At 43.7% G+C, this 25,404-nt stretch overlaps 1 protein-coding gene across 8 annotated transcripts in view; it reads left to right on the top strand.

The window, feature by feature from the left end:
- LOC138567561 (uncharacterized) overlaps positions 1–25,404 on the top strand; it is a 2,466,350-nt gene that overhangs the window by 1,378,203 nt on the left and 1,062,743 nt on the right. For all 8 annotated transcript variants that reach the window (XM_069645900.1, XM_069645903.1, XM_069645902.1 and 5 more), the window contains one exon: positions 6,030–6,200. In XM_069645900.1, coding sequence (XP_069502001.1) covers positions 6,030–6,200 — 171 coding nt within the window. The remainder of the gene's footprint in view (positions 1–6,029; positions 6,201–25,404) is intronic.

Below are 25,404 nucleotides of genomic sequence, written 5' to 3'. Positions count from 1 at the left end.
GAGCCCATTCGACCAGAGTGATCGCTGCTACCATGGCGTTCCTGTCTGGTGTGCCCCTGCTGGACATCTGCAGGGCTGCTACATGGAGGTCGACGCACACCTTCACAAGATTCTACTGCGTCAATCGGGACTCCAGGGAGGAGTCCTGGGTCGGCCAAGCAGTGCTGCGCAACCTGTTCGCCTAAGGTGAGCCTGGTGAGGAGGTAAGAATTGCTTAATGTTGAGTTTTGGATGTAATGCTTAATGTTAAGCCTTTGCCACCTCCCGTGGTTGTGCATGTGTGTACTGCTATGTATTCTTTTATTCATGAGCATGTGAATCCATGCCAGACCCCATGCTGGAGAAGGAACAAGTTACTTACCTGTAACTGTTGTTCTCCAGCATGGGTCTGGCATGGATTCACATGTAAACCCTCCCGCCTACCCCTCTGTGGCTCTTCACTTGGTCATACTGCCACTTTGCGTGCTACCAAATCTGAGGATGGCTGCCAGAGGCGGGGCTTAGGGAGAGGGCAGTCATTGGCTGGGGGCAGTATGACCCAGTGATCAGTGATTAGTTACTACTAAGAAAGACAGATCAGAAACGAAACTGATACTAATTTTTTCTTTACCGAGGATTCCCAGCCTGACGACGGGGAATATTCATGAGCATGTGAATCCATGCCAGACTCATGCTGGAAAACAACAGTTACAGGTAAGGAACTTGTTCCTTATTTCTGTTTTGCCAGGGTTGAGTTTGAGGCTGTTTGTGTTAATTCAACCGTAGAGTTCTTGTAGGCAGTCTTCCAGGGTTGCGTTTTCTTCATGCGTCTCTTGTATTTTGTAGATGATTTGTGTGTCATCAGTGTAGTTGTAGCATGTAAAGCCGTGTCTTTTAATGAGCTTGTGGAGTCGGGTAGATGTTGAAGAGCAGTGGGGATAAGGACGATCCTTGTGGTACTTCACAGGTGGTTTCCTTTGGAATGGATATAAAAGGTTTAATCCAGACGGTTTCTGTTCTATCTGTAAGAAATGATTTAATCCAGAGCAGGGCTAGGCCAGTGATTCATATTTCTTCCTGTCTCTTGATGAGGATGTCATGGTTGATTGTGTCGAATGCTGCAGAGACGTCCAGAATTATCAGTGCTTAGCTTGTGTCAGAGTCTGCATTTGTCCTTAGATCATCCCAGATTGAGGGGAGTGCCATTTCCGTTCCTCTCATCGGTCTAAAGCCGGCTTGTATCTGGTCCAGCAGTTGGTGTTTTTCTGCGTTCTTGTTAATCCATAGACGTAGGTTTGGGAGTTTTGCTGGGTAGGGGATGTTTGAAATGGGTCTGTAGGTGCAGAGGTCTTCCACATTGCCTGCTGTGTCCTTGAGGAGAGTGGTTTGATGTATGACGATGTGAAAGATTGCGGTATATTCTCTCGAGTGATAAGTTGAAGAGGTTTCTGTAGTATTCCAGAGGTGTGCCTTGTGTGAGGATTGATTTGAATATGTCTGGAGGGCAGGGGTCGATGGGGAGGCTGCTTTCTTGCTATTTCTTACCAGCTTCATGAATGTCTCTGCTGATATTTGTGAGAAACTTTGGCATTTGTTCCGACGATCCTCGTTTGGTAGGGTGGGTTTTGTGCTTTGGTTGACCGGTCTGCTTTGTATGATTTGGTGGATGGCGTGATTTTGTTTTTGAAGTGGTCTGTGAGGTTTTGCATAGTTTCAGTGAGGGTACCGGTATGTTGTTGCAGCAAAAAGTGGGTTATTTTTCTTTGATATTGAACAGTTCTTTTGGGGTGTTTGTGGCTTTGGTGAATTGGTTGTCGTAGTATTTCTTTTTGCCCTTATGGATTTCCTTTTTATATGAATGGATTTGTCGTCGAAATTGTGATTTTGTTTTTTGTTTTTAAATTTTATTTTGCCTGGTAGCATTTTTTTTCTTCATTCTAGTTCCAGCTTCTTATTTTTCTTTTTCATGTCGCTGAGGAACATAGTAAACTATTTTGCCGTTGCATATTTGCACAATGTGGTTAAAGGTTTTTCCTTGGAGATATTTTCGATTGTTCCGGTGATCCATTTATGAAGTAGCTCTGTTTTTCTGTCAAGGTCGGTTCCTGGTTGGTCGTTTTGTCATTTTGAGTTTCTCTATTAAGTTGCAAGCTTTGATGTTCCTCCAGTTTCTTTTCATGATGGTTGGCAGTTTGTTTGGCTGCTTTGGTAGGTTGCATGATCACGAATGGAATGATGAGATGATTGCTTCGGAGGATCTGAATTGGTGGTGCTGTGGTGATGAGGTTTTTGTTGGTGAAGATTGTGTTGAGTATGTGTCGCACTGTATGTTGCTCCTTTAACAAACTGATGTAGTTTCATTGTCTTCAGTTGTTTGGCTAGCGATTTTTGTGAATGTACGGTTTCTTCTTCAAACCAGATGTTGAAGTCCTCAAGGATTATCAGGTGTTTTTGCTCGATACCTAGGTTGGTGATTGCTTCTGTGAGGCTGTCCACGAAAGTCGCATCGTATGTTGGTCTGTAAAGAAGAATTAATGTGCGGCTTGCTTTGGGGTTAGCTGTTGGGTGATGGATTAGGGATTTGCTGTTTTTGATGTTTAGCTGTTCCTCTGTTTTAATTTTCAGGTGTTCATTGTATGCTATTGCAAGTGCTCCTCCTCTTTAGTTTTTCCTGTTTGCCTGTGAGCACTTGAATTTGTCAGGGACGCGGTTGTATAGTGTGATTTTGTAGTCGTCTTCTAGCCATGTTTCTGTAATGAATAGGATGTCAATACCTCTGTGGCACAGTAGGTGGTAAATCTCTGGCATGTTTGGACATAAATCTTGCGTTGATTAGGTTGTAGTGGATCATTTTATTATGGTTTAGTTTATTTTCTAATATTGGTTTTGTCTTGCGGTTCTGTTGGTCTGCTTCCATGTTGCTGTCAGGCTGTTATGGGTGCTGCATGGGATCTATTTTGTCATTGAAACAATCTGTTCATGTATTTATTGGGTTTCTGATTTCTTCCTCTTCTTTGTTTTGTTGTGCTTGGTCGCAGTGTGCTTGTGATATAAGGAGTGAGGGCGTAGGTTTCATTATTTTCACTTCTTGGTGTTTCTCTTCTTTTTCTGTGTGGTTCCATTATCCTTTCTGCACGCCTAGAGATGTCGGTAGTGTTGAAATGTTGTGGTGCGTGGGCATTTGCGAGGTACGGTGTTGGATATAGGGATTTTTCTCTTCTAATAATGTTTGTTCTGTTGACCACAGTATTTGTAGAGGTGTGTTCTGTATTTGTGGCATTTTCTACTGGAAGATGGTGTGGTTCCATTCAGTTTGTTCCTTGTTAGGTTTTTCTTTGGTGTCATACTCTTCTATGTCGTGGCATGTTGTAGTCCTTAGTGGTAGGCTGGTTTGGAGGTTGGAGTGTGGGTCACAGATCCAGTAGCCTGCCAGTACAACCTCGCAGAGTTTGGATTGTGGCGATTCTTATCTTCTTGTGTTGGGATTATAGTTTTAACAGTGTACTCTCGGTGGCCTTGTGACTTTGTACGTGGGGTATAATCCAGGAGTGGTGGTGATAGTGTGGGCTGCTGTTGGAGGTTGACTAGGGTGTCCTTATTATGTAGAAGAATGAGTTGGAAGTGGTAGGGCGGGTCCCAGGCTTTCTAGGGATGAGGGTTATTCGCTGAGGGTGCCAGGAGGCCTCCTTAAATTGTGGGATATTGTTTTGGTGTTCCTCTTTCCTGTGGAGGGTGGTCCTTAAAGGGGGGTGGCGTAAGATTCTAATCATTGCAGATAGAGCAACACTGTTGGTGATGGGTCGGTTGGGAGTGGGAGAGACGACCTGACCTGGGTTTCAAGTCAATTTGGTACAGTGGCCAAGCTATAATGAATTGTTTTCACTGGATGACTGGAGGTTTGCTGGTTAGTGGGAAAAGCCTTAGTTTTCACAAAATGGCAATTAATTGAGAATAAGACCTAGATTTCAGTTTCCTGGATAGCGCGAAAAAGGCCTAGGTTTCACAGAATGGCAATTAAATAAGAATCACACCTAGAATTGAATTTCCTGGATAGCTGGGAAAAAGGCAAAGGTTTCACAAAATGGCAGTTAAATGACAATCACACCTAGATTTGAGTTTCCTGGATAGTGGGGGAAAAAAGACATAGGTTTCACAGTACAGTAGTAGTCGGTGAGATGAGATGAGATTAGATTTTGATTTGCTTTCCAGAAGGATGTGTTGCGTGATCGTTGTGAGAGGTTGGTGTTATTATTGCAAGTGTGGGTGTTAAAAGGATGAAATGGAAGTTGTTTTAACTGTTAGTACTGTGCCTACCTTGTTAGTTGACACTAGTTGGCGGCTGCCTGCTTGACCTGCTGCCACTTGCAGACTCTGTATGGGCTGTCCTTTGCTTCGGGTTCTAAACTGCAGGGCCTGCAATGGGCAAAGCGCTGCCCTAGTCCGATGAGTCTTGTAGGTGCTTTGGGCTAATCATGGCTGGGGGTGGGATTACCCCTTGGCAACCACCGAGAGGGTGAGGGGGAAGCTGGGAAGCACAGGGCTGTGTTTTGGTGGTGAATCTAACCGAGTGCGCCAGAGCAAAACGGGCACTAGACGCCAAGCACCAATCACCTGTGCCTTGAGCTTAAAGTGGCGGGGAGGGCGTCCATGCAAGGGGTGGTCGGAAAGCCTGGACTTTGATTTGGGGTTATAAATGTGAATAATAGTAGTGGGGTTAGTGTGGCAGGTGGGATGGTCTTCTTGTGAACAGTGTTGGCTGTTGTCTGAGTTGTTAGTTCACAGTTGCCTGCTCACACCTCCAGACACTGTTAGGAGCTGCCTCCGCTGGAGCAGCCCTTTGCCTTGGGGCATGTCTAACAGGGTTCAGTGTACTTACCTAAAGCTCACATCTTCCTTTTAAGATAAACCTGACTGCTCTGCCACTCTTCCAAGGTCCTGAGTTAGTACTGACTGATACTAAGAGTTGAGGATGTACAAACCACTGGGATAGTTTACTAAAGTCTTACCTCCAGGTGGGACTGTAGGAAAACTCCCCTAACAGTAATGTTTGGCTTTAGGGCCCAAGAAAGATCCCAAATGGTAGAGAATTGGCAACTAAAATTCTGTATCACTTGGTTATCTGGCATCATCATATTGAGAGCTATTGTTAATTACAGCTATATGTTTCTAAAGACTAGAACTGTGCTCACAGCTTCCAAGGTTGAGGTTAGTAGCTCATGCATGTGCATTCTTACCTCTTCCCCCACCTCCTCCTTGCTCGGACTGGCCTATAGGGCAATGCCTGAACCAAAAACACAAAATGTGAGTATGGCTCTGTTTTTTCTGTCAAAGCGTGCCACATGTCTGGCCCACCTGGGCATGTTTGATAAGTTACTTCACCATGTGGCTAGTAGTTTTGACCAGTCTTACTGATTAACCATTCTTTAAAATGCACAATTAGCATAAAATGTTATCAAAAACCTCCACCTTGGGTACTACTCAAACAGTCTTTCACAAAAGGAATGAATTGCCATTTGCAATGGTGGGCCACTTTTTCATTGGTGCCCGAGACAATTTTATGGCCCAGTCCAACCCTGACCTCCGCACTGCCAGTGTGTCTGTAATCCTCTCAGGGATAGGGGGTGATTGGGCTTCAATGCCCTCTCACTCCTTGATTTCTCTGTCAATGCTGATAACATAGATATCAGTTAGTCTGTGTTCTGGCTGAAACTAGGAATGCAATGAGACTGACTATTATTTTTCCAAGACAAGTATATTCCCTAAAATGGTTTGGCTTGGGGGTTTCTGCACAGTTGGGTGCTTTCTCATCAGACCTAAACACAAGATGTTTTGAGTAGAGAGAGACGCTAAAGTCTTACTGCAAGTACACAAACACTGCTTGAAGATCATCTGGAGCGATCTACTGGTTTCTCAATCCGGGGAGCTGTAGGCATTAAAAAGATTATTTATTATCCTGATATTTTAGCTGCGATACTGTTGGAACTCAGTGCTGTGTACATTCTTGCACTAATGTGGTTCTTCTGTTTCCTCTATTCTACCTCTCATTAAAGTCGAGGTAACTCCAGGTAGCCCATCGCATATGGCAAGCTTGATACATTTTTCAAAGAAGTCCCCCATGAAACTGCCAAGTGTGCCAACTAGCAGCAGTAGTGCCAGCTTCTCACCAGCGGTCAGAGATCTTCGTAGAATGGACACAGACAACATCAGACAGCATCCAGATGGTAAGCAAGCATTCAAAATAATGGTAAACCATACTTGGCTTTCACACAAAAGTCCAGTACATCCAGAAACTACCACACTCCGATGTTAAGATCATTGAGTCCTATCAATTCTCATTTCACAGTCGATCAGTCTAGCGCTACTGTGCAACCTACCCACTTGCTAGGAAATCCCACTGCATGTGCCATTTACGCAATGTTCCCAGACGGAGAGTCAAAGCTGCTTCATTTTCACTGCATCCAAATTCTGCTCAATCATCTGTACCTTACAGACAAAATGCACATTCCCTTGCTCTTTGATACAGGCCTTACTAGCCTTCTAACTTTGGTCCCCATGACCCAATCCTTCAGATCCTCACAAACTCCCAAATAATCTAGACAATCTTTTTTATTCATATATATATAAAATAAGGGAGCATCCATTATTGGCAATCCCCTCTACAAAATAATGTGTTGAATGTCCACAATATTTTACCCTTCCACAGCAAAGTCTTCCCAAATGTCCTAATCCGCATGCAAACAAAAGTGGACCCATAGGATAGGGAATGGCACATTTTATACATTGATCTTTTTAAATATATCAATAAATGTCACACTTCAAATTCAATTTAATTTTTATTATTATACACAAATATATAATATAAATTCATAAAACAAATATCAAAGCAATTCATTCAAAATTAAACTCACATACATTCAATCCTACCATACATTCAATATCACTTTCTTAAAAAAAACATATATATCACACCGGTCTCTCTGACCACTTGGTCAACAATATATATTTTTTGCACTGCGAAATGCCCTCCCCCTGACTCTCAGATGGTTCAATCGGTGTGTAATCAATTTCATGGATATAATTGTCTACACGTGTTTCAGTTTTCAGTTTGGACTATGATACATTTGTCCACTTATTGATGCAACCTTCGTCAGGACCACAATGGGGTATTCGGTCATTCCCATTTAACAGAGTAGGGTGAGTTGCACCACTCATAAATGTGAAAAAACAGCGTTTTTGATGTCGCTTTCCAAAAATGTGGGCGTATCCTTAGTATCCGAATCTTGAAGTGCTACCATAACAAGATTAAGAATACGTACCTACAAGGATTGACCTGGATGTCACTAACTAGGACATGATGAGATGGTGCCATATGATTGATGGAAACTTTACAGAAAAGTAATTTGGGAATGAAGAATCCTTCTCAACTAAGGATACGCCCAAATTATTTGAAAGCGGCATCAAAAACGCTGGTTTTTCCACATTTTTGAGTGGTGTAACTCGCCCTACTCTGTTAAATGGGAATGACCGAATTACCCATTGTGGTCCTGAGGAAGGTTGCATCAATAAGTGGACAAATGTATCGTAGTCCAAACAGGCAACCGAAACACGTGTAGACAATTATACCCGTGCAATTGATTACACACGGATTGAAACATCTGAGAGTCGGGTGGAGGGCATTTCGCAGTGCAAAAAATATATGTTGTTGACCAAGTGGTCAGAGAGACAGGTGTGATATATACAGTTTTTTAAGAAAGTGATATTGAATGGATGGTAGGATTGAATGTATGAGTGTAATTTTGAATTAATTGCTTTGATATTTATTTTATGAATTTATATTATATATTTGTTTATGATAATAACAATTAAATTGAATTTGAAGTATGACATTTATTGATATATTTAAAAAGATAAATGTATAAAATGTGCCATTCCGTATCCTATGGGTCCACTTTTGTTTGTTCTTAAAGTATTTAGCCTGGAGGACCAGGGATTTAGACCAGGCACCCCTTTTGTTTATAACTAATAAGCATGCATGCATTTGTGACCTTGATCAAAGGGGGATAGGTGGAAGCAGGGCAGGTCTAACTTGCCCTCTGTTGCACATTTCGTAATTGATGACACCAAATTAATCAGGATTTTGCAGAAATAGCAGGAAATGTTTTTGAGTGTTTAGTGCTGTGCTAGATTAGCCGTTATGTAGATGCATTCTAAGAGTAATAGTGAGGCCAGCCACACAACTGTTACTAGGAACCTTTCTTAGATGGTTTTGCAAGGCTCCACTGCAAATGATCAATTTAATATTTCATGGGAAGAAGGCAGTAGAATTATTTTATGCACAGAAACCTAGCGTCGACACAGCAATATGTTCAATATTTGATGGCCTCAGCTTGCTATAGTTCATCATTTAAAATGTTATTTGATTAACTATTATCTTTTGTTTTACTTAGCCAGCAATGAGCTGTTTATTATATAAATAATTAATTTGTTCAATAGATACATTTTCATGCTTGGTCTATAATTAACCTTAGTTTAATATGTATTCCTTTGTGTCTAGAAGTTAGCAATCTGTTGTTTAATTAGCATATTTAATAGATCCTAATTTATTTGGGACGTTTTTTTTTACTTTTTTACTTTATTCATGGTTTAATCATTATTTGAATAATTAGTTGGGAAGGATGGGAGTGTTTTTTTAAATCGGATAAATGTCTTCATTATAGTTATTTTTGTGAAACATGCCAGAGGTGGCAATGTTTTTTTGTTTATATGCCTGTTAGGAAAACCTTTTCTTTTCGCTTTCCCATCCATTTCATTGTGACAACCAGCATATCTAGTGACCGTTTTGAGACCCAGACCTGATTTCTGGAAGTGAGGTCTTATTAAACTGCGCTCAGTGGCTGTACCTGCTTTGTTTTTGAGGATACTGGTTTGTCCTTCAGGTTACTGGTTCAGGCAGGACCAGTCCCTAGTTAACTATATTATAGCACTGCTACCTCTCTTAAGGAGGCTAGTGCAGGGAAATGGTGTTTCCAATTGTTTTTGGACTATCCATAGTAATTGAAGCCTAGACCGGTTGGTGACAGTGGTCCCTTTATGTGTACCTTTCTGGGTGTAATCCTGTACACTACTTTTTACCACATGGTAGACTACCGTACTCACAATGGATTGCCATGTTGTTTAAGCCCTGTTCTTCACTGTCCTTCCTCTTAACTATCTTCTTCCTTATCAGTGTAGGATGTGTATGTGGTACCTGCCAAACTCGTCAGTCGTTCTGTCACATTTGGGGAGCATCTGTTTTTCTGCTTTTTTTACAGCAATTGTTTAGGGGGGCATGGTAAAGATTACAAATATTATTGAATATTAAGGTAGTAGGGGAAGAGGGGGAGCGATCTACTGCAAAGCCCAGCTCTGCTCTTTTATCGACAAGAGAGTCCTTCAATGGTTTTAAGATGGATTTCTAGAATCTGGCCTGTTGGGCAGATTTTAGGATGCCACAATAGTTATAGTGAACAGGGAATGCCAAGTGGTTTTCCAAAACCCAGTCAAGGTACCGTGAGGGGTCAGCAATTCAAGGCAAACAACTGTTTGATGATTGTTCAAAATATCCAATTTTATTAAAATATAAACAATATTAAATGCCTCATTATCCCTACTCTGCTGTGGATTTCCCTGCCTAACCAAAACTAAAGGGAACCATTCTAACACAGGATGTCTGGCCCTCACACTAAGCATAAATTACAAAGAAAATATATGGCCACTCAAAATAGCATCAACAACATTCACAGTTTCTTGATAATCTCTCAATAACCTGGGCGAGCTCCCTTCCCCAGGATTCACAGTGAGTTCTACTCCAAGGTTTAACAAAAGAAAGTAACAAGGAACTCCTTTTAGATAGGATAGTCTCAAATCAGTTCTTGATGTTTCAAAGTTAAAATAAAGTTTTGTTAACCAAAGTTCCAACCATGGCAAATCATTTCTCTTTGATGAAATATGGACTTTCCACTTCCTCAGAACACCAATGGGAGTCACAGCCACAATGCTTTGCCACAGTTCAAAGGAAATCCACTTCCTTCAATTGTCAGTGAAACATAGTTCTTGGTTAACAGTTAGAAAGTTATTAGTCACTAGATTAGGATTCACAGTAGGTTTATTTGTCAGGAAGACTTCACAGTGCCACTGCTTCGACTTCAACAACTTCATTTCTACTCAAGTTAACCATGAGAACAGTCACCTTTGCCTCTTGGTATTCCACTTCATTTAGTCTACTGAAATGTTGCATCAACTGACCACTAAATGTACAACCACAGCTTCAGTGCTTTGAACTACTACCTCAACTAGGCTGTTATCAATCTTAGTCTGGGAGATTCTTGGCGTGGACATTGCTTGCACTTCTCTTCACTTGTAGATAAAATGTTTAACTGTTTAACTTTTTTTTATAGGGAATGAATGCCCGTGTGAAATAAAGCGTGAAATAAAGCATTGAGTTCAGTCTTCCTTTGGAAAGCACAATTATGCACACACAACCACTTCATGTAGTTTTGAAAGGTTAAAAATGTAGCTATGTTCTTAGCAAAGTCAAATGTTCAGCAATGGTCTTTGCAACATTTACTCTTCCTAATAAGAGACACATGACCACTTCTTCATAAGGTTTACAGACTTTTAAGGGTTTAACAATGGTCTTTCGCATTGTTTGCTCTTCACGCGAGTAAACTGGAATTACCTGATACACACAAGTGCTACTTTTCCATTGTTCCCTTATTATAGCTTCAACTGACAACTTCAGCTCGCTTCTGACTATACGGGAGTGAATAGGAAACTGGATACTGTTGCCGGCAGTGCTTGCACTAGGAATCGGAACGCAAAGTTTCAAGCACCGCCTTCTGTGAACCTTGTTCTGTGGTTTGCACAACTTCCATGACTTCTGCCATAACTTCTACTGCTTCTGACTTCACAGGGATCCACGCCTTTCCTCGCTGCAGGGGTCTCCGGTCCAGCCACACGTTAACAGAGCCCCTCTTGCTCCTGAGACCCACAGCTTGATAACAGCTCCTTGTTTCGGTCTCTGACACATTCCTTGCACGGCAACCACCGCAGTCAGGGTCACATGGGGAAATACGGCCTTCCTGCACAATTTCCACTGCGCAACCTCTGCACCTCAGAGTTTGGGGGAACAGGACCCTCTCCGAACAAGCTTGTGGAATCTGCCGTATCCACGTTTCGGCATCCCTCTGGTTCTCCTACTTCTGCTTGGTTTGCCACCTATGTGCCTTCTTTTTTGTACTTCTGCTGCTACTTCAGCTTGCACTCCAGTAACAGTTCAGCTCCTTCTGATTGCCTGTACCTGAGGCCCTTTTATGCCTGCCATGTTTTTTCAGGTGTGGGCTGGTAGGTTTAATGGCCTCACTACTACTACAACATGCCTCCTTAGTCCTTTTCCTCGACCCAGTACTCATGGGATTATGGGACGTGTAGTTCCCAACAACAAAGTTAGTGTTCTCTTAACTTCTGCTATTTGGCAAACAGCCATCAAAAGTGAGGCATTATAGGGAAAGTTAAACAGGGGGTTTCCCAGTCTTCCTGGCCTGATTCCCCGCCCCCACACCGTTTGTGACTTATTCTCCGGAGAGTGTGAGGCGGGGTGAGTCCACACAGTATGGCGCACAATTATTCAATTTAGATGGTCAAATATAAAAATACAGTTATCTAGTATAGGCCTTCTGAACACACTGGAAAATGAATCTAGTATTATCGCACAACACTGATACAAATATATATAGTCACCATAGGTTCAAATAACTTAGAAAAAGCAGGTAAGTATTTTAGATGCAGTAAATGATGTAGCCAGGTCATAAGACAATAACCTATCCTAAGAAGTCCAATCCCTAAGATGAATGGGGCTTTGTGCCCAAATATCACATGAGCCACAATGTTTCTCAAGAGGATGGATTCTCTGTAGGGAAGTTCAATAGGCTTGTGTTGGTGATAGTTTAAAAGTTCTACAACAATTTACCAGAGGTATGTGTTTCCCTTTCTTTGAGACCCAAGGGTAACCCAGGGGCAGGATATTCGACCCAGGTTCAATAACCAAAAGGGGGAGTGGAATGGAATAAGGAGACAAAGGAACTTGTTCCCAATGTTATTCTATGGAAGACAGGGGTGGGGAGTAGTTACACTTGCTTTACCTACCCCCCTGACTCTGATTTTTCCCAGATGTCTATGTGGATCGTCTGAGGGCTTGATCTTCAGCTGTTGTTTCCGGTGAGAAGGTGCCCAGGAGTTGCAGGTTCGAGGACGTTTCCAGTCGGGTGCAACTGCAAGATGCAACCTTCATCGATGAAGAAATGTAAGAACCACTGATGCAGGTCTCTTCAGAACACTTCACAGGTTGGAGGAAGGTGAGCTCCAGCGATGGTTTCAACACATAGGTGACAGGCATCCTTCCAGTTGCAGCCACCGAAGTTGCTCCAGGACAAGATCCCTCAATGCTGGTAAGCTGAAATTCGGGGAGAAGGCGACTTGTGGGAAGCTAGGGATTACTCTTCCAGACTCTAATGCGGAATGGCAGTGCTTCTGGTTAGGTAGCCCACAAGAGAGCTGGTCAGTCCACCGGGCAGTCCAAGGACACTTCCAAAGGCTCCGAAGGGCAGGATCCTCTAGTATGCATCGAGACTAGTTGGTCCAACTAGTCCAAGGGCTGAAGCACCACTTGGGGTCTTTGGAGGTCAGGCAGAGGAGCAGGGCTTCACCGGGCTAGTTGCTGGAAAGGGTGCCGGGCCACTTCAGGAATCATCTTTGAACCTTCAGCAGGCTCCTCTTCTTAGAGGGATTCTTGACTGCAATGATGATCTGAAGAAATGGCTGCAGAGTCCCTCTTTTATTCAAAATCTGAGATGGAAGCAAATCCAAGTCCACCAATGTTAAGGACCATTAAAACAGTCAGTATTTGCCCAATCGTGGACAACTACTGATTTCACATTTGCCCCATACCCAGACTTTCTGGCACCATGGATGTAGACTGGGAATAGATCATCCCATTCCCTTCCTGGGCCCCAGACACACCAAGGCATCACTAGCCTGTGAAATCAGCAGCTTTACCGGGTAAGTACATGATTTTTATAAGGACTTTCCTGACCTGAGAAATATGGCCAAAGAACAAGCTAAAGTCTCATGGCACCGCCATTTTAGGGCATAAGCCAGTTTTAATATCCATACATGTTAAACACGAATGTGCAAAATAAAGAATAATGCAAAAGCAGTAAAAATAGATCTGCTGCCACCAGTTTATATAAAAGTAACCAAAATTCCCATGTGTAAAAGGGTGATATAAAAGTCCGAATTTATAAAAAGGGCTTGCTAAAGCGCTGCTAAAACACCTCCAAAACTGGGTTCATTCTGATGGACTGTTGACTCATATGCAGCCGGGCTTCCAGTCTGGTATGAGTACACTGGACTAGGGGTTCCGCCCTTATATGATCATGCAAAAACATGTAGTCTTAGTCGAGACAAAATTGTATGCAGTCTTCATTGATCTGAAAACTGCATGTGACGGTGTGCCTAGAAGATTATTATGGCTGGCATTGAGATCAAAGAAAATACCAGATAATTTGAAGAAACCACTCTAACTCCTACAGCAGCAGTTTGCTGGAGCTTGGTAGGGGATGTCACTAAACCATTAGAAGTTGCAAGAGGCGTAAGGCAAGGATGTGTTTTGGCGCCTCTCTTGTTTTGCATATACATTAATTGCATAATTAAAGAACTTGCCAAGTTTAGTCACGACCCCTCCCCCTGTATGTGGAACGAAGAAATCACAGCCCTGTTTTTGCGGACAATACCGTACTCTTGTCGGGCACCACTCCACTGTTTTGCCCAAAAATGTGAAGAGTTGGGGGTAGGAAATCCACTCTAGTAAAATTAAAGTTATTTATTTTAATGTAATATGCTCACAGCCAACAAATGTGGATCATCAAACTCAAATCTCATATTACATCAATATTGCATAAGATAAAATCAGTACACATAAAGCTAGTTCTAGTAAAACAATGTGCCAACAGACAATTCCATTAAAATAGATGAAACAAACTCTTAAAACTTCATCATGTGAAACATAAGATTCCGATTGTTTCCATATAAAAAAGATTGCCATATCGTACATTTTTACATTATTGCTACTATTGTCATATGCTTTCAGGTATTTAGCTCTTAAAAAGTTGAGGCTCTCACAGTAACATACAATGTGTTCCGCAGATTCTATGGTGGATGTTCCACATAGTCTACAGAATCTCAGGTGTCTTGCAATACCCAGTTTTGCTCCCACGATCTTCATTGTATCTCGCATGTTGAATTTAAATGGGAGATAGCGCCTGATAGTATTACGATCCGGGTAGGCAGCTTGCTATGTAGGTTTCATCAATTCTTTCGACCATAACTCAAAAAACAACCCACTGTTAGATTTCGTTGCCAGGTTAATCATATCACATTCTTTACCAAGATTTAATATGACTGTTTTCAATAACTGTTTAACCTTAATCATAGTGTATTGCAGCCATAAATGTGCATTCGCTGCGCAGTGTGCCAGTAGTGTGTTTCTGTGTTACTGGGAGGAGGTTCTGTGTCGTTGGAGCTCTGTGCCCTTTTCTGAGGAAGTTGCAGTATCTTCAAACAGAGGAGTCCTATTTCTATTTCCATGAATCTACATCCAGTTAACTATAAACACACTGCGCATGCGCGGAGCGCTGTGCGGTGTGCCAGTAGTGGGTTTCTGTGTTTGTTTTTTGCGGAGCAGCAGAGCACCGGAGTGATTCGCGGTTGCTCCGCTGATTTCAGTTGTCAAGCGCGCACTGATTCAGAACGGTAACCCCTACATGCTCGCATGCTTCATTCGAAAGCTACGCTTGTCGGCTGGAGGAGTGACTGTGAGTCTAGACAGTTTTTTTGCTCACAATAACTGATGTACGGGATTTAATAATTTGACAGTCCATTCTGTGACTGTTGGAAACTCCTTGTGACTGTGGGACATTCCTTTTGAAAGTAATTTGAGTCTCGTTCATTGGGATTATAAAGGAAACCTACAGCGACGAGTAGTGCAGGAAAACTCTTCATAAACAAGCTTTGGAAAAGACTGGGCTCGCATCGAGAGTAGTGTGCGAGCCGGGTGATCACTGCCCGGTTGGTCCCCAATTTCCAGTTTTTAAACAGTCTCAAAGGTGTGGAATCACACTAGTATTAAAACGGATGTGTGAACACTATGTAGGGGACGGTGAAGTTACCATACATATTGTGCATGTAATGAAAAGTGTCCTTTGAAACTGCACACTGTTAGGGGTTTGTGAGTGACTGAGCTCTATATAGCCACAGACCCTGTGAGCTTCCACATTATATTGCTCGCCAAGAGTGCACGGACAGTTATTTATCACCAGTACATTTGCAGAGCAGAGCAAATACTTTGAACGCAGGTAGACGGAGTAATAACTCACAACCAGACACGCAGTTAGCAAAATAATGAGCACTTATACGGCTATTTATTCATAGCTAAGAAGCAACAAGTGATAAAACAGAAATAAATCACAGAAAGGATAGAGAATTCAAGAGAAAATACATTACCATGGGCGTAACTGAATCCCTCATCTCGCCAGAAGCGGCTGGAAGACCCCGGTAACAGCCAGGCAGAGAGCACAACAGCCCACAGGAAGGTCGGAACAAGGTGTCTCCCCTCCGACTGAGGTCTTTGTGTTTTTTCCACCTGACCTTTCCAGAGCTCTGCATATATGCCCTCCTTAAAAAGGGGTGGCAATTTCTCGAACCTTCTGGCATTAGTGCTTGCGCATTCGGCCGGGTCAACCGACAGTAATGCCAAGGAGCAAAGCTTCCCTCTTCTAAAGCACCACAGAAAACAATTCCATAACTCATCCTGAGCAAGACATAACAAAACCCTTTTTTTTTATATCTGGTGCCACCCGGCACCTGTGGATCCCAGCAGCTTTCCCAGCACAGTGTCCTTGACTGAGGCCTGCATACCAGACTCAGCAATGAATAACATTGAAATAATGTTTTTTAGGAAAGCAAGTGCAGTTTTCACTGAGGCATGGAATAAATATCCATTATAGCTCTGAGTGCCCCCAGAATGCACTGCGCATTAGCGCCATGTTTTAGCTCAAGCATAACAATCCACCCTTGGATATTTATCTTCCATAGCCCAGTGGTAGAGGAGACGGTCTCTGAAACCGACGAAACATCAGAACCAAGTTGGGAGTACATTGAATACAACAACAACCAATTATTATAATAGCCAAAATAATACAAATGCAAGCAAAGGCGTAACACAGTGTACCCCCAATGTCAGAAATCCATGCAAATAACCAATCCCACCAATTCCCAGTATGATCTTGGGACATTTGGGAAATGAGGTCCCTTAAACCTCTAATATGACTTTCAATGGATCGTGAATGGTCACTTAGATTGAAACAACACATACCTTCAACTGCATTACAGCCCAAATTATGTTTCAGCAAGAGATAATCAATGGCAGCCCTGTTTTGCAAAAATGCTTTTTTAATATCTTTGCTATCAAGGAGCAACTCCTCTAATGCTTGAGAAGTATGATTAAGTCCTTTTACCACTAAACATGCTAGTTTAATCAAAGATTTGTAACCCCCAGCGGCTAAACCCCAAACTCCCACTAATAAAAGGACTAATGCTAGAACCTCAGCCTCTGATAACAAATGCACATGTGAATCACAATCTGGGATAAACCCACGGATTCAAAAGTTGACCTTTTGCTTCGAGACATTGCTGGGTGTAAAGGGAATATCATTAGCCCTAATCGAGTTAAGGCACATGGACCTCCGGAAATGTTAGCTGGAATGTAAGTGTATGTGATGATGCCACATGAGAAGAGCCATCCTGTTGGAAGTTTTACGTGATTCATTTGACTGGCAGCTATCACTGTATGATTGCAAGACATAGTATTATTCACACTGGTACTTGTGCTTGGAACTCGTGACCATAACCTTTTCTCAAGCGCAGTTTGATTTTTCTGTTTGGTTAAATTCAGCTGTTGGCATTTGCCAATTTCTTTTACATTGCAGGTCATAAAGTAACACACATCGCCTTGAGTTATATTGTATGTTATAATACGTGTCAAGTTTCTCCACTTGTGATCTGTTTCTTGGCAAAACCTGCAGTACTCATAGATTGAAAAGGATTGTCTGATATCGGAATCCTGAACCAAAGAATCATTGTGCGTGATGCCGAAAATGTGCTTTAGAACCGGAACTGGCGTTGGTACCGCTACTAAACAAGTAGTCAGCAAAGCTTCTGCATGATGCACATCAGTAAGGCAAAAGTGCATAATGTTGAGTACCTGTTGTGCCAAATATGTCCGCATATTCTCTGTCTGGGTAATTACCAGGGAATTAATGCAGGATTTTCGCCGTCCTATAGACATCTGTTTGCGTTTGCACCTGACGTGATTTTCGCATTCCACAAATCCATTTCTTCGGTCTGGCTGGCTTTTCGGCATCAGCATAGGGCTGCTTTTGGACATCATTGCTCATCATCATCGGTTTCCCATGGATCGCTGGCACAGATGCAACATGTTTCGTGGGGAGCAGCATGCCGTTTGACTCTCCCAAACGGAGTCCATTTAGTTGCACAATTACACCAGCCAGACACAGGATCTACAAGGCAAACCCTGAAAAGAGATATCAGTGTTGAAAATCACTCTTAGGTAACATTTGTCTGCGGGCACATACTGCCATTTCTTACTACCGGGCTCCATCACTAAGACTACCTGGTCTTTGCCTGATGCAATAACATCTGCGGGCCCTGGTGGGCCAATTGGTCTTTCAACCCACACCTTCACACTCGGGACCATACTGTCCGAAGAGCCAAAACCACGATCCCCAAGGGTATTTAACACTGTGGGAGGCTTCCCCTTTTTAATTGTGGACAACATAACGGGAACAATAATCAACTGGGCTACCTGATCACCCTTATGGATCGGTAACAACTGGTCCCCCACCAAGATGACTTTGATCTTGCCTTAGTAATCGGCATCAATGACCCCTCCCAGCACTTGAACTCCCTTCAATGCTAGGCCAGATCTACGGGCAATCCATCCCATATGCTCTGGAGGAATGTGTACCCCAATCCCTGTTCCAATCACAACAATCCCTCTCGGGTCTAATCTGATTTCCTCATGAGCATGCAAGTCCACCCCTGCTGACTCTGGAGTCGCCCAATAGGAAGCTAAAGAACCCGGGGTAATTTCCCAGTACAATAGAGTCTCTCTAACTGAGTTGGGTTGAATCTGTAAAGCAGGAGTCATTAGCCGCATCAAAGGAGTTTCATGATTATTCACAGGCCTATTGTTTAACACTTGCACCGCATCAAACACACGATCACTCCAGCCTGCTAAACTGCCATCTCCAGATTTGTGCAGCTGTTCTTTCAACAAACCATTGATTTGTTCAATTAATCCTGAAGCTGCAGGGTAATAGGGCACGTGGTAGAGCCATTCATACTCTTTTCCTGACAATATTCCTGAATTAATTTGCCTTTGAAGTGTAACCCATTGTCACTTTGAATCTGCAAAGGCACCCTGTAATGCAACATGATCTGATCCAACAACTTAATGGTGTTCGTTTGTGTGGCACGTTTGCACAGTAAAACCATCATATATCCAGAGTATGTATCAACAATAGTGCATGCATACTGACAGCCTTTACTGATTGGCAGGGGACCGATATCATCGATCTGGCAAATTTGACCTGGTAATTTTCCTCTTCGCAGCGTACCCTGGACCATCTGAGGGATAGGCCTGTGCTGTTGGCACACTGGACATTGCAAAATGATTGTTTTCACTACCTCTAAAGGAATACCGGTTCCTCGAGCTTGTGCCCACCTGGTAGTAGCCTTTTCTTCAAGGTGCCCACATTTCTGGTGAGCCCACTTGGCCAAACCCTCCAAATCGTCTTCCTGAGCCTCCACATCCACAGATGAAATCTTGGTGTGTTCATCTGCAACAGAATTAAACCAACGTTCTAATGAATCTGCAGCACAATGCCCATCCACATGATACACAGTGACTTCACTTTGTGATAACATTTCATCAATATCTTGCCACAGTTCTTTTCCCCACAACTCTTTTGAATGAATCATTCACCCATTCTTTTGCCAGGTTGGCAGCCACACCGCCAATCCATTCGCCACTGACCATGAATCTGTGCACAAATGACATCGACCAGGGGTCTCTTGTTTCAATGCTTGGTAAACTGTGTAAAGTTCTGCAAACTGACTGCTCTTCCCTTTCCCTGACGTTGTCAAAATCTTTTTTGTCTTGGGATTGTAAGACACCGCTTTCCAATATCGCTTTGTTCCCACATATCGGGCCGAGCCATCTGTAAACCAGGCATGCTCTGTCTGCTGAACGGCCAGATCGCCATAAGGTACTCCCCATTTCACGGGAGACTTGCGTTTTTCAGTCACTTCCGGTGGTATGTAATCTGAGGGTGGTATGTTGGCCACTTGCTCATGTAATTTGGCAACCCCATCCTTCCCTGATTTAGCTCTGTCTTGAATGTACCATTTCCATTTGATTATGCTGGCTTCTTGAGCGTGTCCTATTCTGTGCTTTTTAGGAGAGCTCAGCACCCATTGCATAATCGGGATTTCAGGCCTCATCAACACATCATGTCAGACTGTCATTTGCTCAGTATCGACCACGGCCCAATAACATGCCAGCAACTGCTTCTCAAACATCGGGCAACTTACGACTCCAAAACCCCAATGGCACACGTTTACTGTCCTGTTTCTGCCACACACTCTAGTTAGCGTAATTGTCTTGCACAGACACATTCAATCCCACTTCACCTTCCTTCAATGGCCATAGATCGAGCACCTGCTACACAATGTCTTTCGCCAATTCAAATGCTTTTTGCTGCCCCCCCCCCCTCACTGAAACTCATATTTCTTTCGTGTCACTTTGTAGAGGGGAGCCAATATCTGCTCTAAATGGGGAATGTGCTCTCTCCAAAACCCAAACAGCCCTGTGACCTGCTAAGCTTGCTTTTTCTTCAATGGAGTGGTGGACTTTTTCTGTCGGGCCTTCGGCACCATCTCGCGATGCCCATTATGCCACTGAATCCCTAGGAATATCACTGTCTCAGCTGCCCCTTGAATTTTGTTCGGGTTAATCTCCCACCCTTCCTTCTTCAATCCTTCCATAATGACTTCTAACTGGTTTTGCACACTGTGCTCATCCTTGCCCTGAATCAAAATATCATCAATGTAGTGAGAGATCTGTATATCAGGTTTACACAGTATCTTGTCTAAGTGCTCTGTCACCATCCGGTGACAGTCAGGCTATGTTTGTACCCCATAGGTAACCTTGTGAAGGTCTACTGATGCCCGCTCCAAGAAAATGCAACCTGCTCTTGGCACTCTTCAGCAATTGGCACATAGAAAAATGCATTGGCTAAATCTACCACGGCATACCAGGTCCCCTCAACCTTTTGGACATTCTCAGTCGGGGTAATGACATCTGGGACTGCGGGCACCAAGGGAGGGGCATGTTTATTTAACTTGCGGTAATCCATCGTCATCCTCCAAGACCCATCCCCTTTTTTGACAGGCCAGAGTGGGTTGTTCCATGCGGTAGTAATAGGGCGTAACACACCCGTCTCTACGTGCTCTTTGATGGTGTCTGAAATTTCCTTGTGCCCCCCGGGAATGCGGTATTGCTTCATCGCTACCCGCTTGGTCGCCAGAGGCACCTGCACTGGGGGCATCTTCAATTTGCCTACGGTAATGGGAGTGCAGGTCAATGCACTCACCCCAAACTGATAGGTTTTACCTCCAAGTCCCAAAGTCAATCCTTCTAGAATGTCAAAGCCAATTATGTACTCGGGTATCGGGACAATCAACACTTGGTATTTCTGCCTAGTCAAATTGCCTATTTTCATATCCACTTCTGTTTGTACTGCGGGGGTCTCCTTCCCCCCCTAGCCCGGTAATGGTAAAGTGTCTGCCTTTGAATCGTGTTGGATTTCCATGAATCAGAGAGGCCTCCGCCCCAGTGTCTATCAATGCTCGCACTCCTTGCATATTTCCCGGCCCCCAAAAAATCTTAACATTAACATGGGGCGGCCTATCAACTTTTATGCGAGCGGACGCTGCCGGAGCTTGGCCGTGACCCTAGTCAAATTTTGAATGCGTGTGACCTGACTCTGCCTCTAACATTGCACTCACCACCTTCCTCAAATCAGCATATGTTGGCTGGTACGGGGAAGGTGTCCCCATAGGCCCTTCTTCCTGTTCTTCCTCAGGAGGGGCGGAAGGTGAGGTATCCCTCTGTGGCTTAGTCACCACTTATTTCTTAACCTGTTTATAGTGCTCTCTGGCTGCAAGCCCTCTCTTTTTGTATAGTTCATACATTACCCTGGTTTCAATGCCATCAATTTCTTCTCGTGGCACACCATCTTTTAACAAAGCCAAAAACATGTCCTTTCTGGACACTCGGGAGTCTCTACTATCTTGCCTTCTGCCTTCAGTTCTTCTTCCACTACGCCCCTCTCTCTCTTGAGGCTTGTCATCACTCTTGTCCCACTCCCCTAAGTCTGCCAATTGCCGGATGGCATCCACTACTTCAGTGGGTTTGCCCTTCATACCTACGAGCAAAGTCATAATGACTCTTTTGTATGCGGACAGTGCAGTTCTGATCACCATATTCCTGGTTGAAACTGAGAGCGGCACGGCCCCAAGTGTCCTGGAGCATCTACATGAATTGCCTCCTTCATGGCATGCTCTCTGACCTTTTGAATCGCAAAGTGTACCACTTCTTTTCCTTGCTAGGCCTATCTCTGATAATAGGATACTTACGGTTCATGCCTGGGCTGCTAGGTGCAACAAAGTCACCTGTGAATCTTGCCCATTGTCATCAGGGGGCGGCCCTGCCCTTAAGACCTCCTGTACATTGGTGTCAGTTGACAAAGGCAAAAAGCGCGGTGAGTGTGTGGAATCTACCAACAACCCTGCCCCGCCCCCATCTAGCAATCTCACCATCCATGTCAGTAAAGGTTCCCCTGACTTTTGCCTCAAACGAGCAATGATTTCCCCAACCTCCTGCTTGGTGTATTCTTCCAGCGTGGTTAAATCCACAACCCCGCCCGCAGAATTCTGCGGGTGGGGTCCGGCATGCCGTCTCCTAACCGGCTTCACTGCCACTGTCTTTTGCTTCAGTTCTGCATTGGAATCAGACTCATTTGCCAAGCTACTCTCTGGGCTTGTTGAGTCAAAAATGTCTCCATCCCACTTATCAGGGTCCCAATCCACATCCGCAGTAGCGATTACAGTTGCCACTTTCCTTTGGTTGACCCCCCCTCTCCTCTTTTTATACTTGTAGCGAGCTACCCTAAACACAGACTGCTCTGCCACAGCCTGATATTTATCAGCTTTGTCTTTAAAAAGTTTCATCTGAATTTCCTGCATCAAAGCTGTTTGCTGCTTGGCAGCTAACTCTTTTTCCAATTGTAAAATATGCTCTTTCATTTCTACAGTTTTTTGATGTATTTTCCTATAGGCATGCAGGAGGACCCACCCCCGCCTGCCCGACGCAATGCATTCCCTTCCCCTCTCTACTGAAATCTGCTGTAAACAAAGCATTATTTCTGACGGAGCAGCTTCTCCCAAACTACAGTCCCATGTTTCACTCAGACTAGCTCTGCACGCCCACACCTGGGCTAATTTATCATATGGGCTTTTAGCCCAACCTGGAATCATAACCTCGGGGCATTCACCGCCAGCGGGGACACCCTTTTTCCTCAACAAACTATTCATCATTACAGTGATTTGCAAAAGCTCTTTTTTTTCTCCACACTGCAGTCACTCGTGCAAGTACGCAAACACAAAAAAAAATTAACACAGTCCAACGCTCACTGCCAAATGAAAACAAACTTTTGCTTGCAATGTAAGTAAAGCCTATCTGCGTTCAAGCGGATTCTTTAATATTTGTACCAATTCATCACAAATATCCCATCCTCGTCGCCAAAATGTATTGCTCGCCAAGAGTGCATGGACAGTTATTTATCACCAGTACATTTGCAGAGCAGAGCAAATACTTTGAACGCAGGTAGACGGAGCAATAACTCACAACCAGACACGCAGTTAGCAAAATAATGAGCACTTATACGGCTATTTATTCATAGCTAAGAAGCAAAAAGTGATAAAACAGAAATAAATCACAGAAAGGATAGAGAATTCAAGAGAAAATACATCACCATGGGCATAACTGAATCCTTCATCCCGCCAGAAGCGGCTGGAAGACCCCGTTAATAGCCAGGAAGAGAGCACAACAGCCCACAGGAAGGTCGGAACAAGGCGTCCCCCCTCCGACTGAGGTCTTTGTGTTTTTTCCACCTGACCTTTCCAGAGCTCTGCATATATGCCCTCCTCAAAAAGGGGTGGCAATTTTTCGAACCTTCTGGCATTAGCGCTTGCGCATTGCTGAGTGACCGTTGGTTGCCGGCCGGGTCAACCAACAGTAACCCCAAGGAGCAAAGCTTCCCTCTTCTAAAGCACTTCGGAAAACAATTCCATAACTCATCCTGAGCAAGACATAACAAAACCCTTTTTTTTTATATCTGGTGCCCGCCTGCACCTGTGGATCCCAGCACAGTGTCCTTGACTGAGGCCTTCATACCAGGCTCAGCAACGAATAACATTGAAAGCATGTTTTTTAGCAAAGCAAGTGCAGTTTTCACTGAGGCATGTAATAAATATCCATTATAGCTCGGAGTGCCCCCAGAATGCACTGCGCATCAGCGCCACGTTTTAGCTCGAGCATAACACACGTGAACTTTCATATAGAGCCAACTAGGCACAGCACAAACAGCCACGTTCTGCGTCTGTAGAGTTATTTAGAGCTTGGGGGAGGCTGCGGGCCTTAGAGCCTTGGACCCCCTAAGTGCCTTGGTATACAAAGTGTAATATGTGAAAAACCTAGCTTGAAAAATTGGTTTGTGGAATTGAGCTGACCTTGCTGTGTGAGGGCGACTGTGGGCCCCAGAGCCTTTGCGCCTCCAGGTCAGCCTGCACAGTGTGCACACTCGGTGCAAGGTGGCTTTTGGCATCTCATGTGCTATAGGAGTTTGGGGTGACTGCGGGCCTTAGAGCCTTGGAGACCTGTAGTATCTCCGTATATAGAGTGTTCTGTGTGTAAATCCAATTTAAAAATTCGCTGGTGGAATTGTGCTGACCTAACAGCATGAGGGTGACCGTGGGCCTAGAGCCTTGGAGCCTTAAGGTTAGCCTGCACAGTGAGAACATTGTGTGCAGGGTGGTTGTCGCTAACTGTGTGTGGTTGGAACTTGGGGTGACTGTGGGCCAGTGAGCCTTTGAGCCCCAAGAAGTCCTTATGTTCAGAGTCTACCACTCAAACAAAGATGTTGCAAAATCAACTTGCTATTCTAGCTTGGGGTGTCTGTGGGCCATAGAGCCTTTGAGCCTCACGTACAATCTGACTTGCAGTAATACACAAGTAAGCTAAACCTCAGTAAGTTTTTGAGCCCAAAGCAAAATTGTTATAGACTGTGTTAACAAATAGAACAGTAGAACCTATTGTCAGTTGGTGTCTTCTTACGACTTGGGTTACATTTTTATCTTGGTGGGAAATAATACGACGACTAACATGGAAACAGGCCTCAGAAATGGTAAACGCCTGATGGCATTGGTTGTAAAAAAGAATAATGTTCCTGTGGAAAAACATACCTAGAGATGAAATAGTATCTGGAGTTAGGACTTCAGATGCACCCACAGATCATGTGATAAGAGAACATCAACACGATACGTCTTACCCGCCTGAAAACATAGGAAATTGTGAGGTTGCAGATGTCTCGATTTTAGCCCCTGTGATTATGGCTGAATTGGATAGATGTGTCTGTCTATCGTCAGGTCTTTCCACTCCAGTGTCCACACCAAGAAGACAAAGGGACTTTGTACACTTGCACAGTAATAAGGAAAGTGATATATGCTGTAACACAGCGCCTGCTGCCAAGTTCATCATGGGAAAGCTGTATTGGCAGACGTTGTTGTTCATCCACCTCCATTTTCTGAGATTCCCAAAGAATGGCAAAATAACGCATATGAAGAATTTGATCCATTGATAAGGGATAATAATGGTACTGCAGATAATCCCCCTCGAACATCAGCAAGGGGGGTGAGTTCTCACAACCTCACTGATGAAGCTATGCTTGACTTAAATGAACAGAATTGTCATACATTTCCTGTACTAACACGGATCTTGAATCTTCTGGACAAAGGGCACGAATTTACACACTTTGCAATAAGGGAAATGAAAGGATCCCTGGCTGAGATATTGAGGAAGTTAAATAAAGTGGAGGGGTTCATGTTGGCATATGAAGGTATGGCATCTTT

This window comes from Ambystoma mexicanum, chromosome 2p (assembly GCF_040938575.1).
Source record: "Ambystoma mexicanum isolate Mex_15411 chromosome 2p, UKY_AmexF1_1, whole genome shotgun sequence".
Classification (NCBI taxonomy): Eukaryota; Metazoa; Chordata; class Amphibia; order Caudata; family Ambystomatidae; genus Ambystoma; species Ambystoma mexicanum.
Note: the sequence above shows the minus strand (reverse complement) of the source record. Positions and strands in the feature narration are given on the sequence as shown.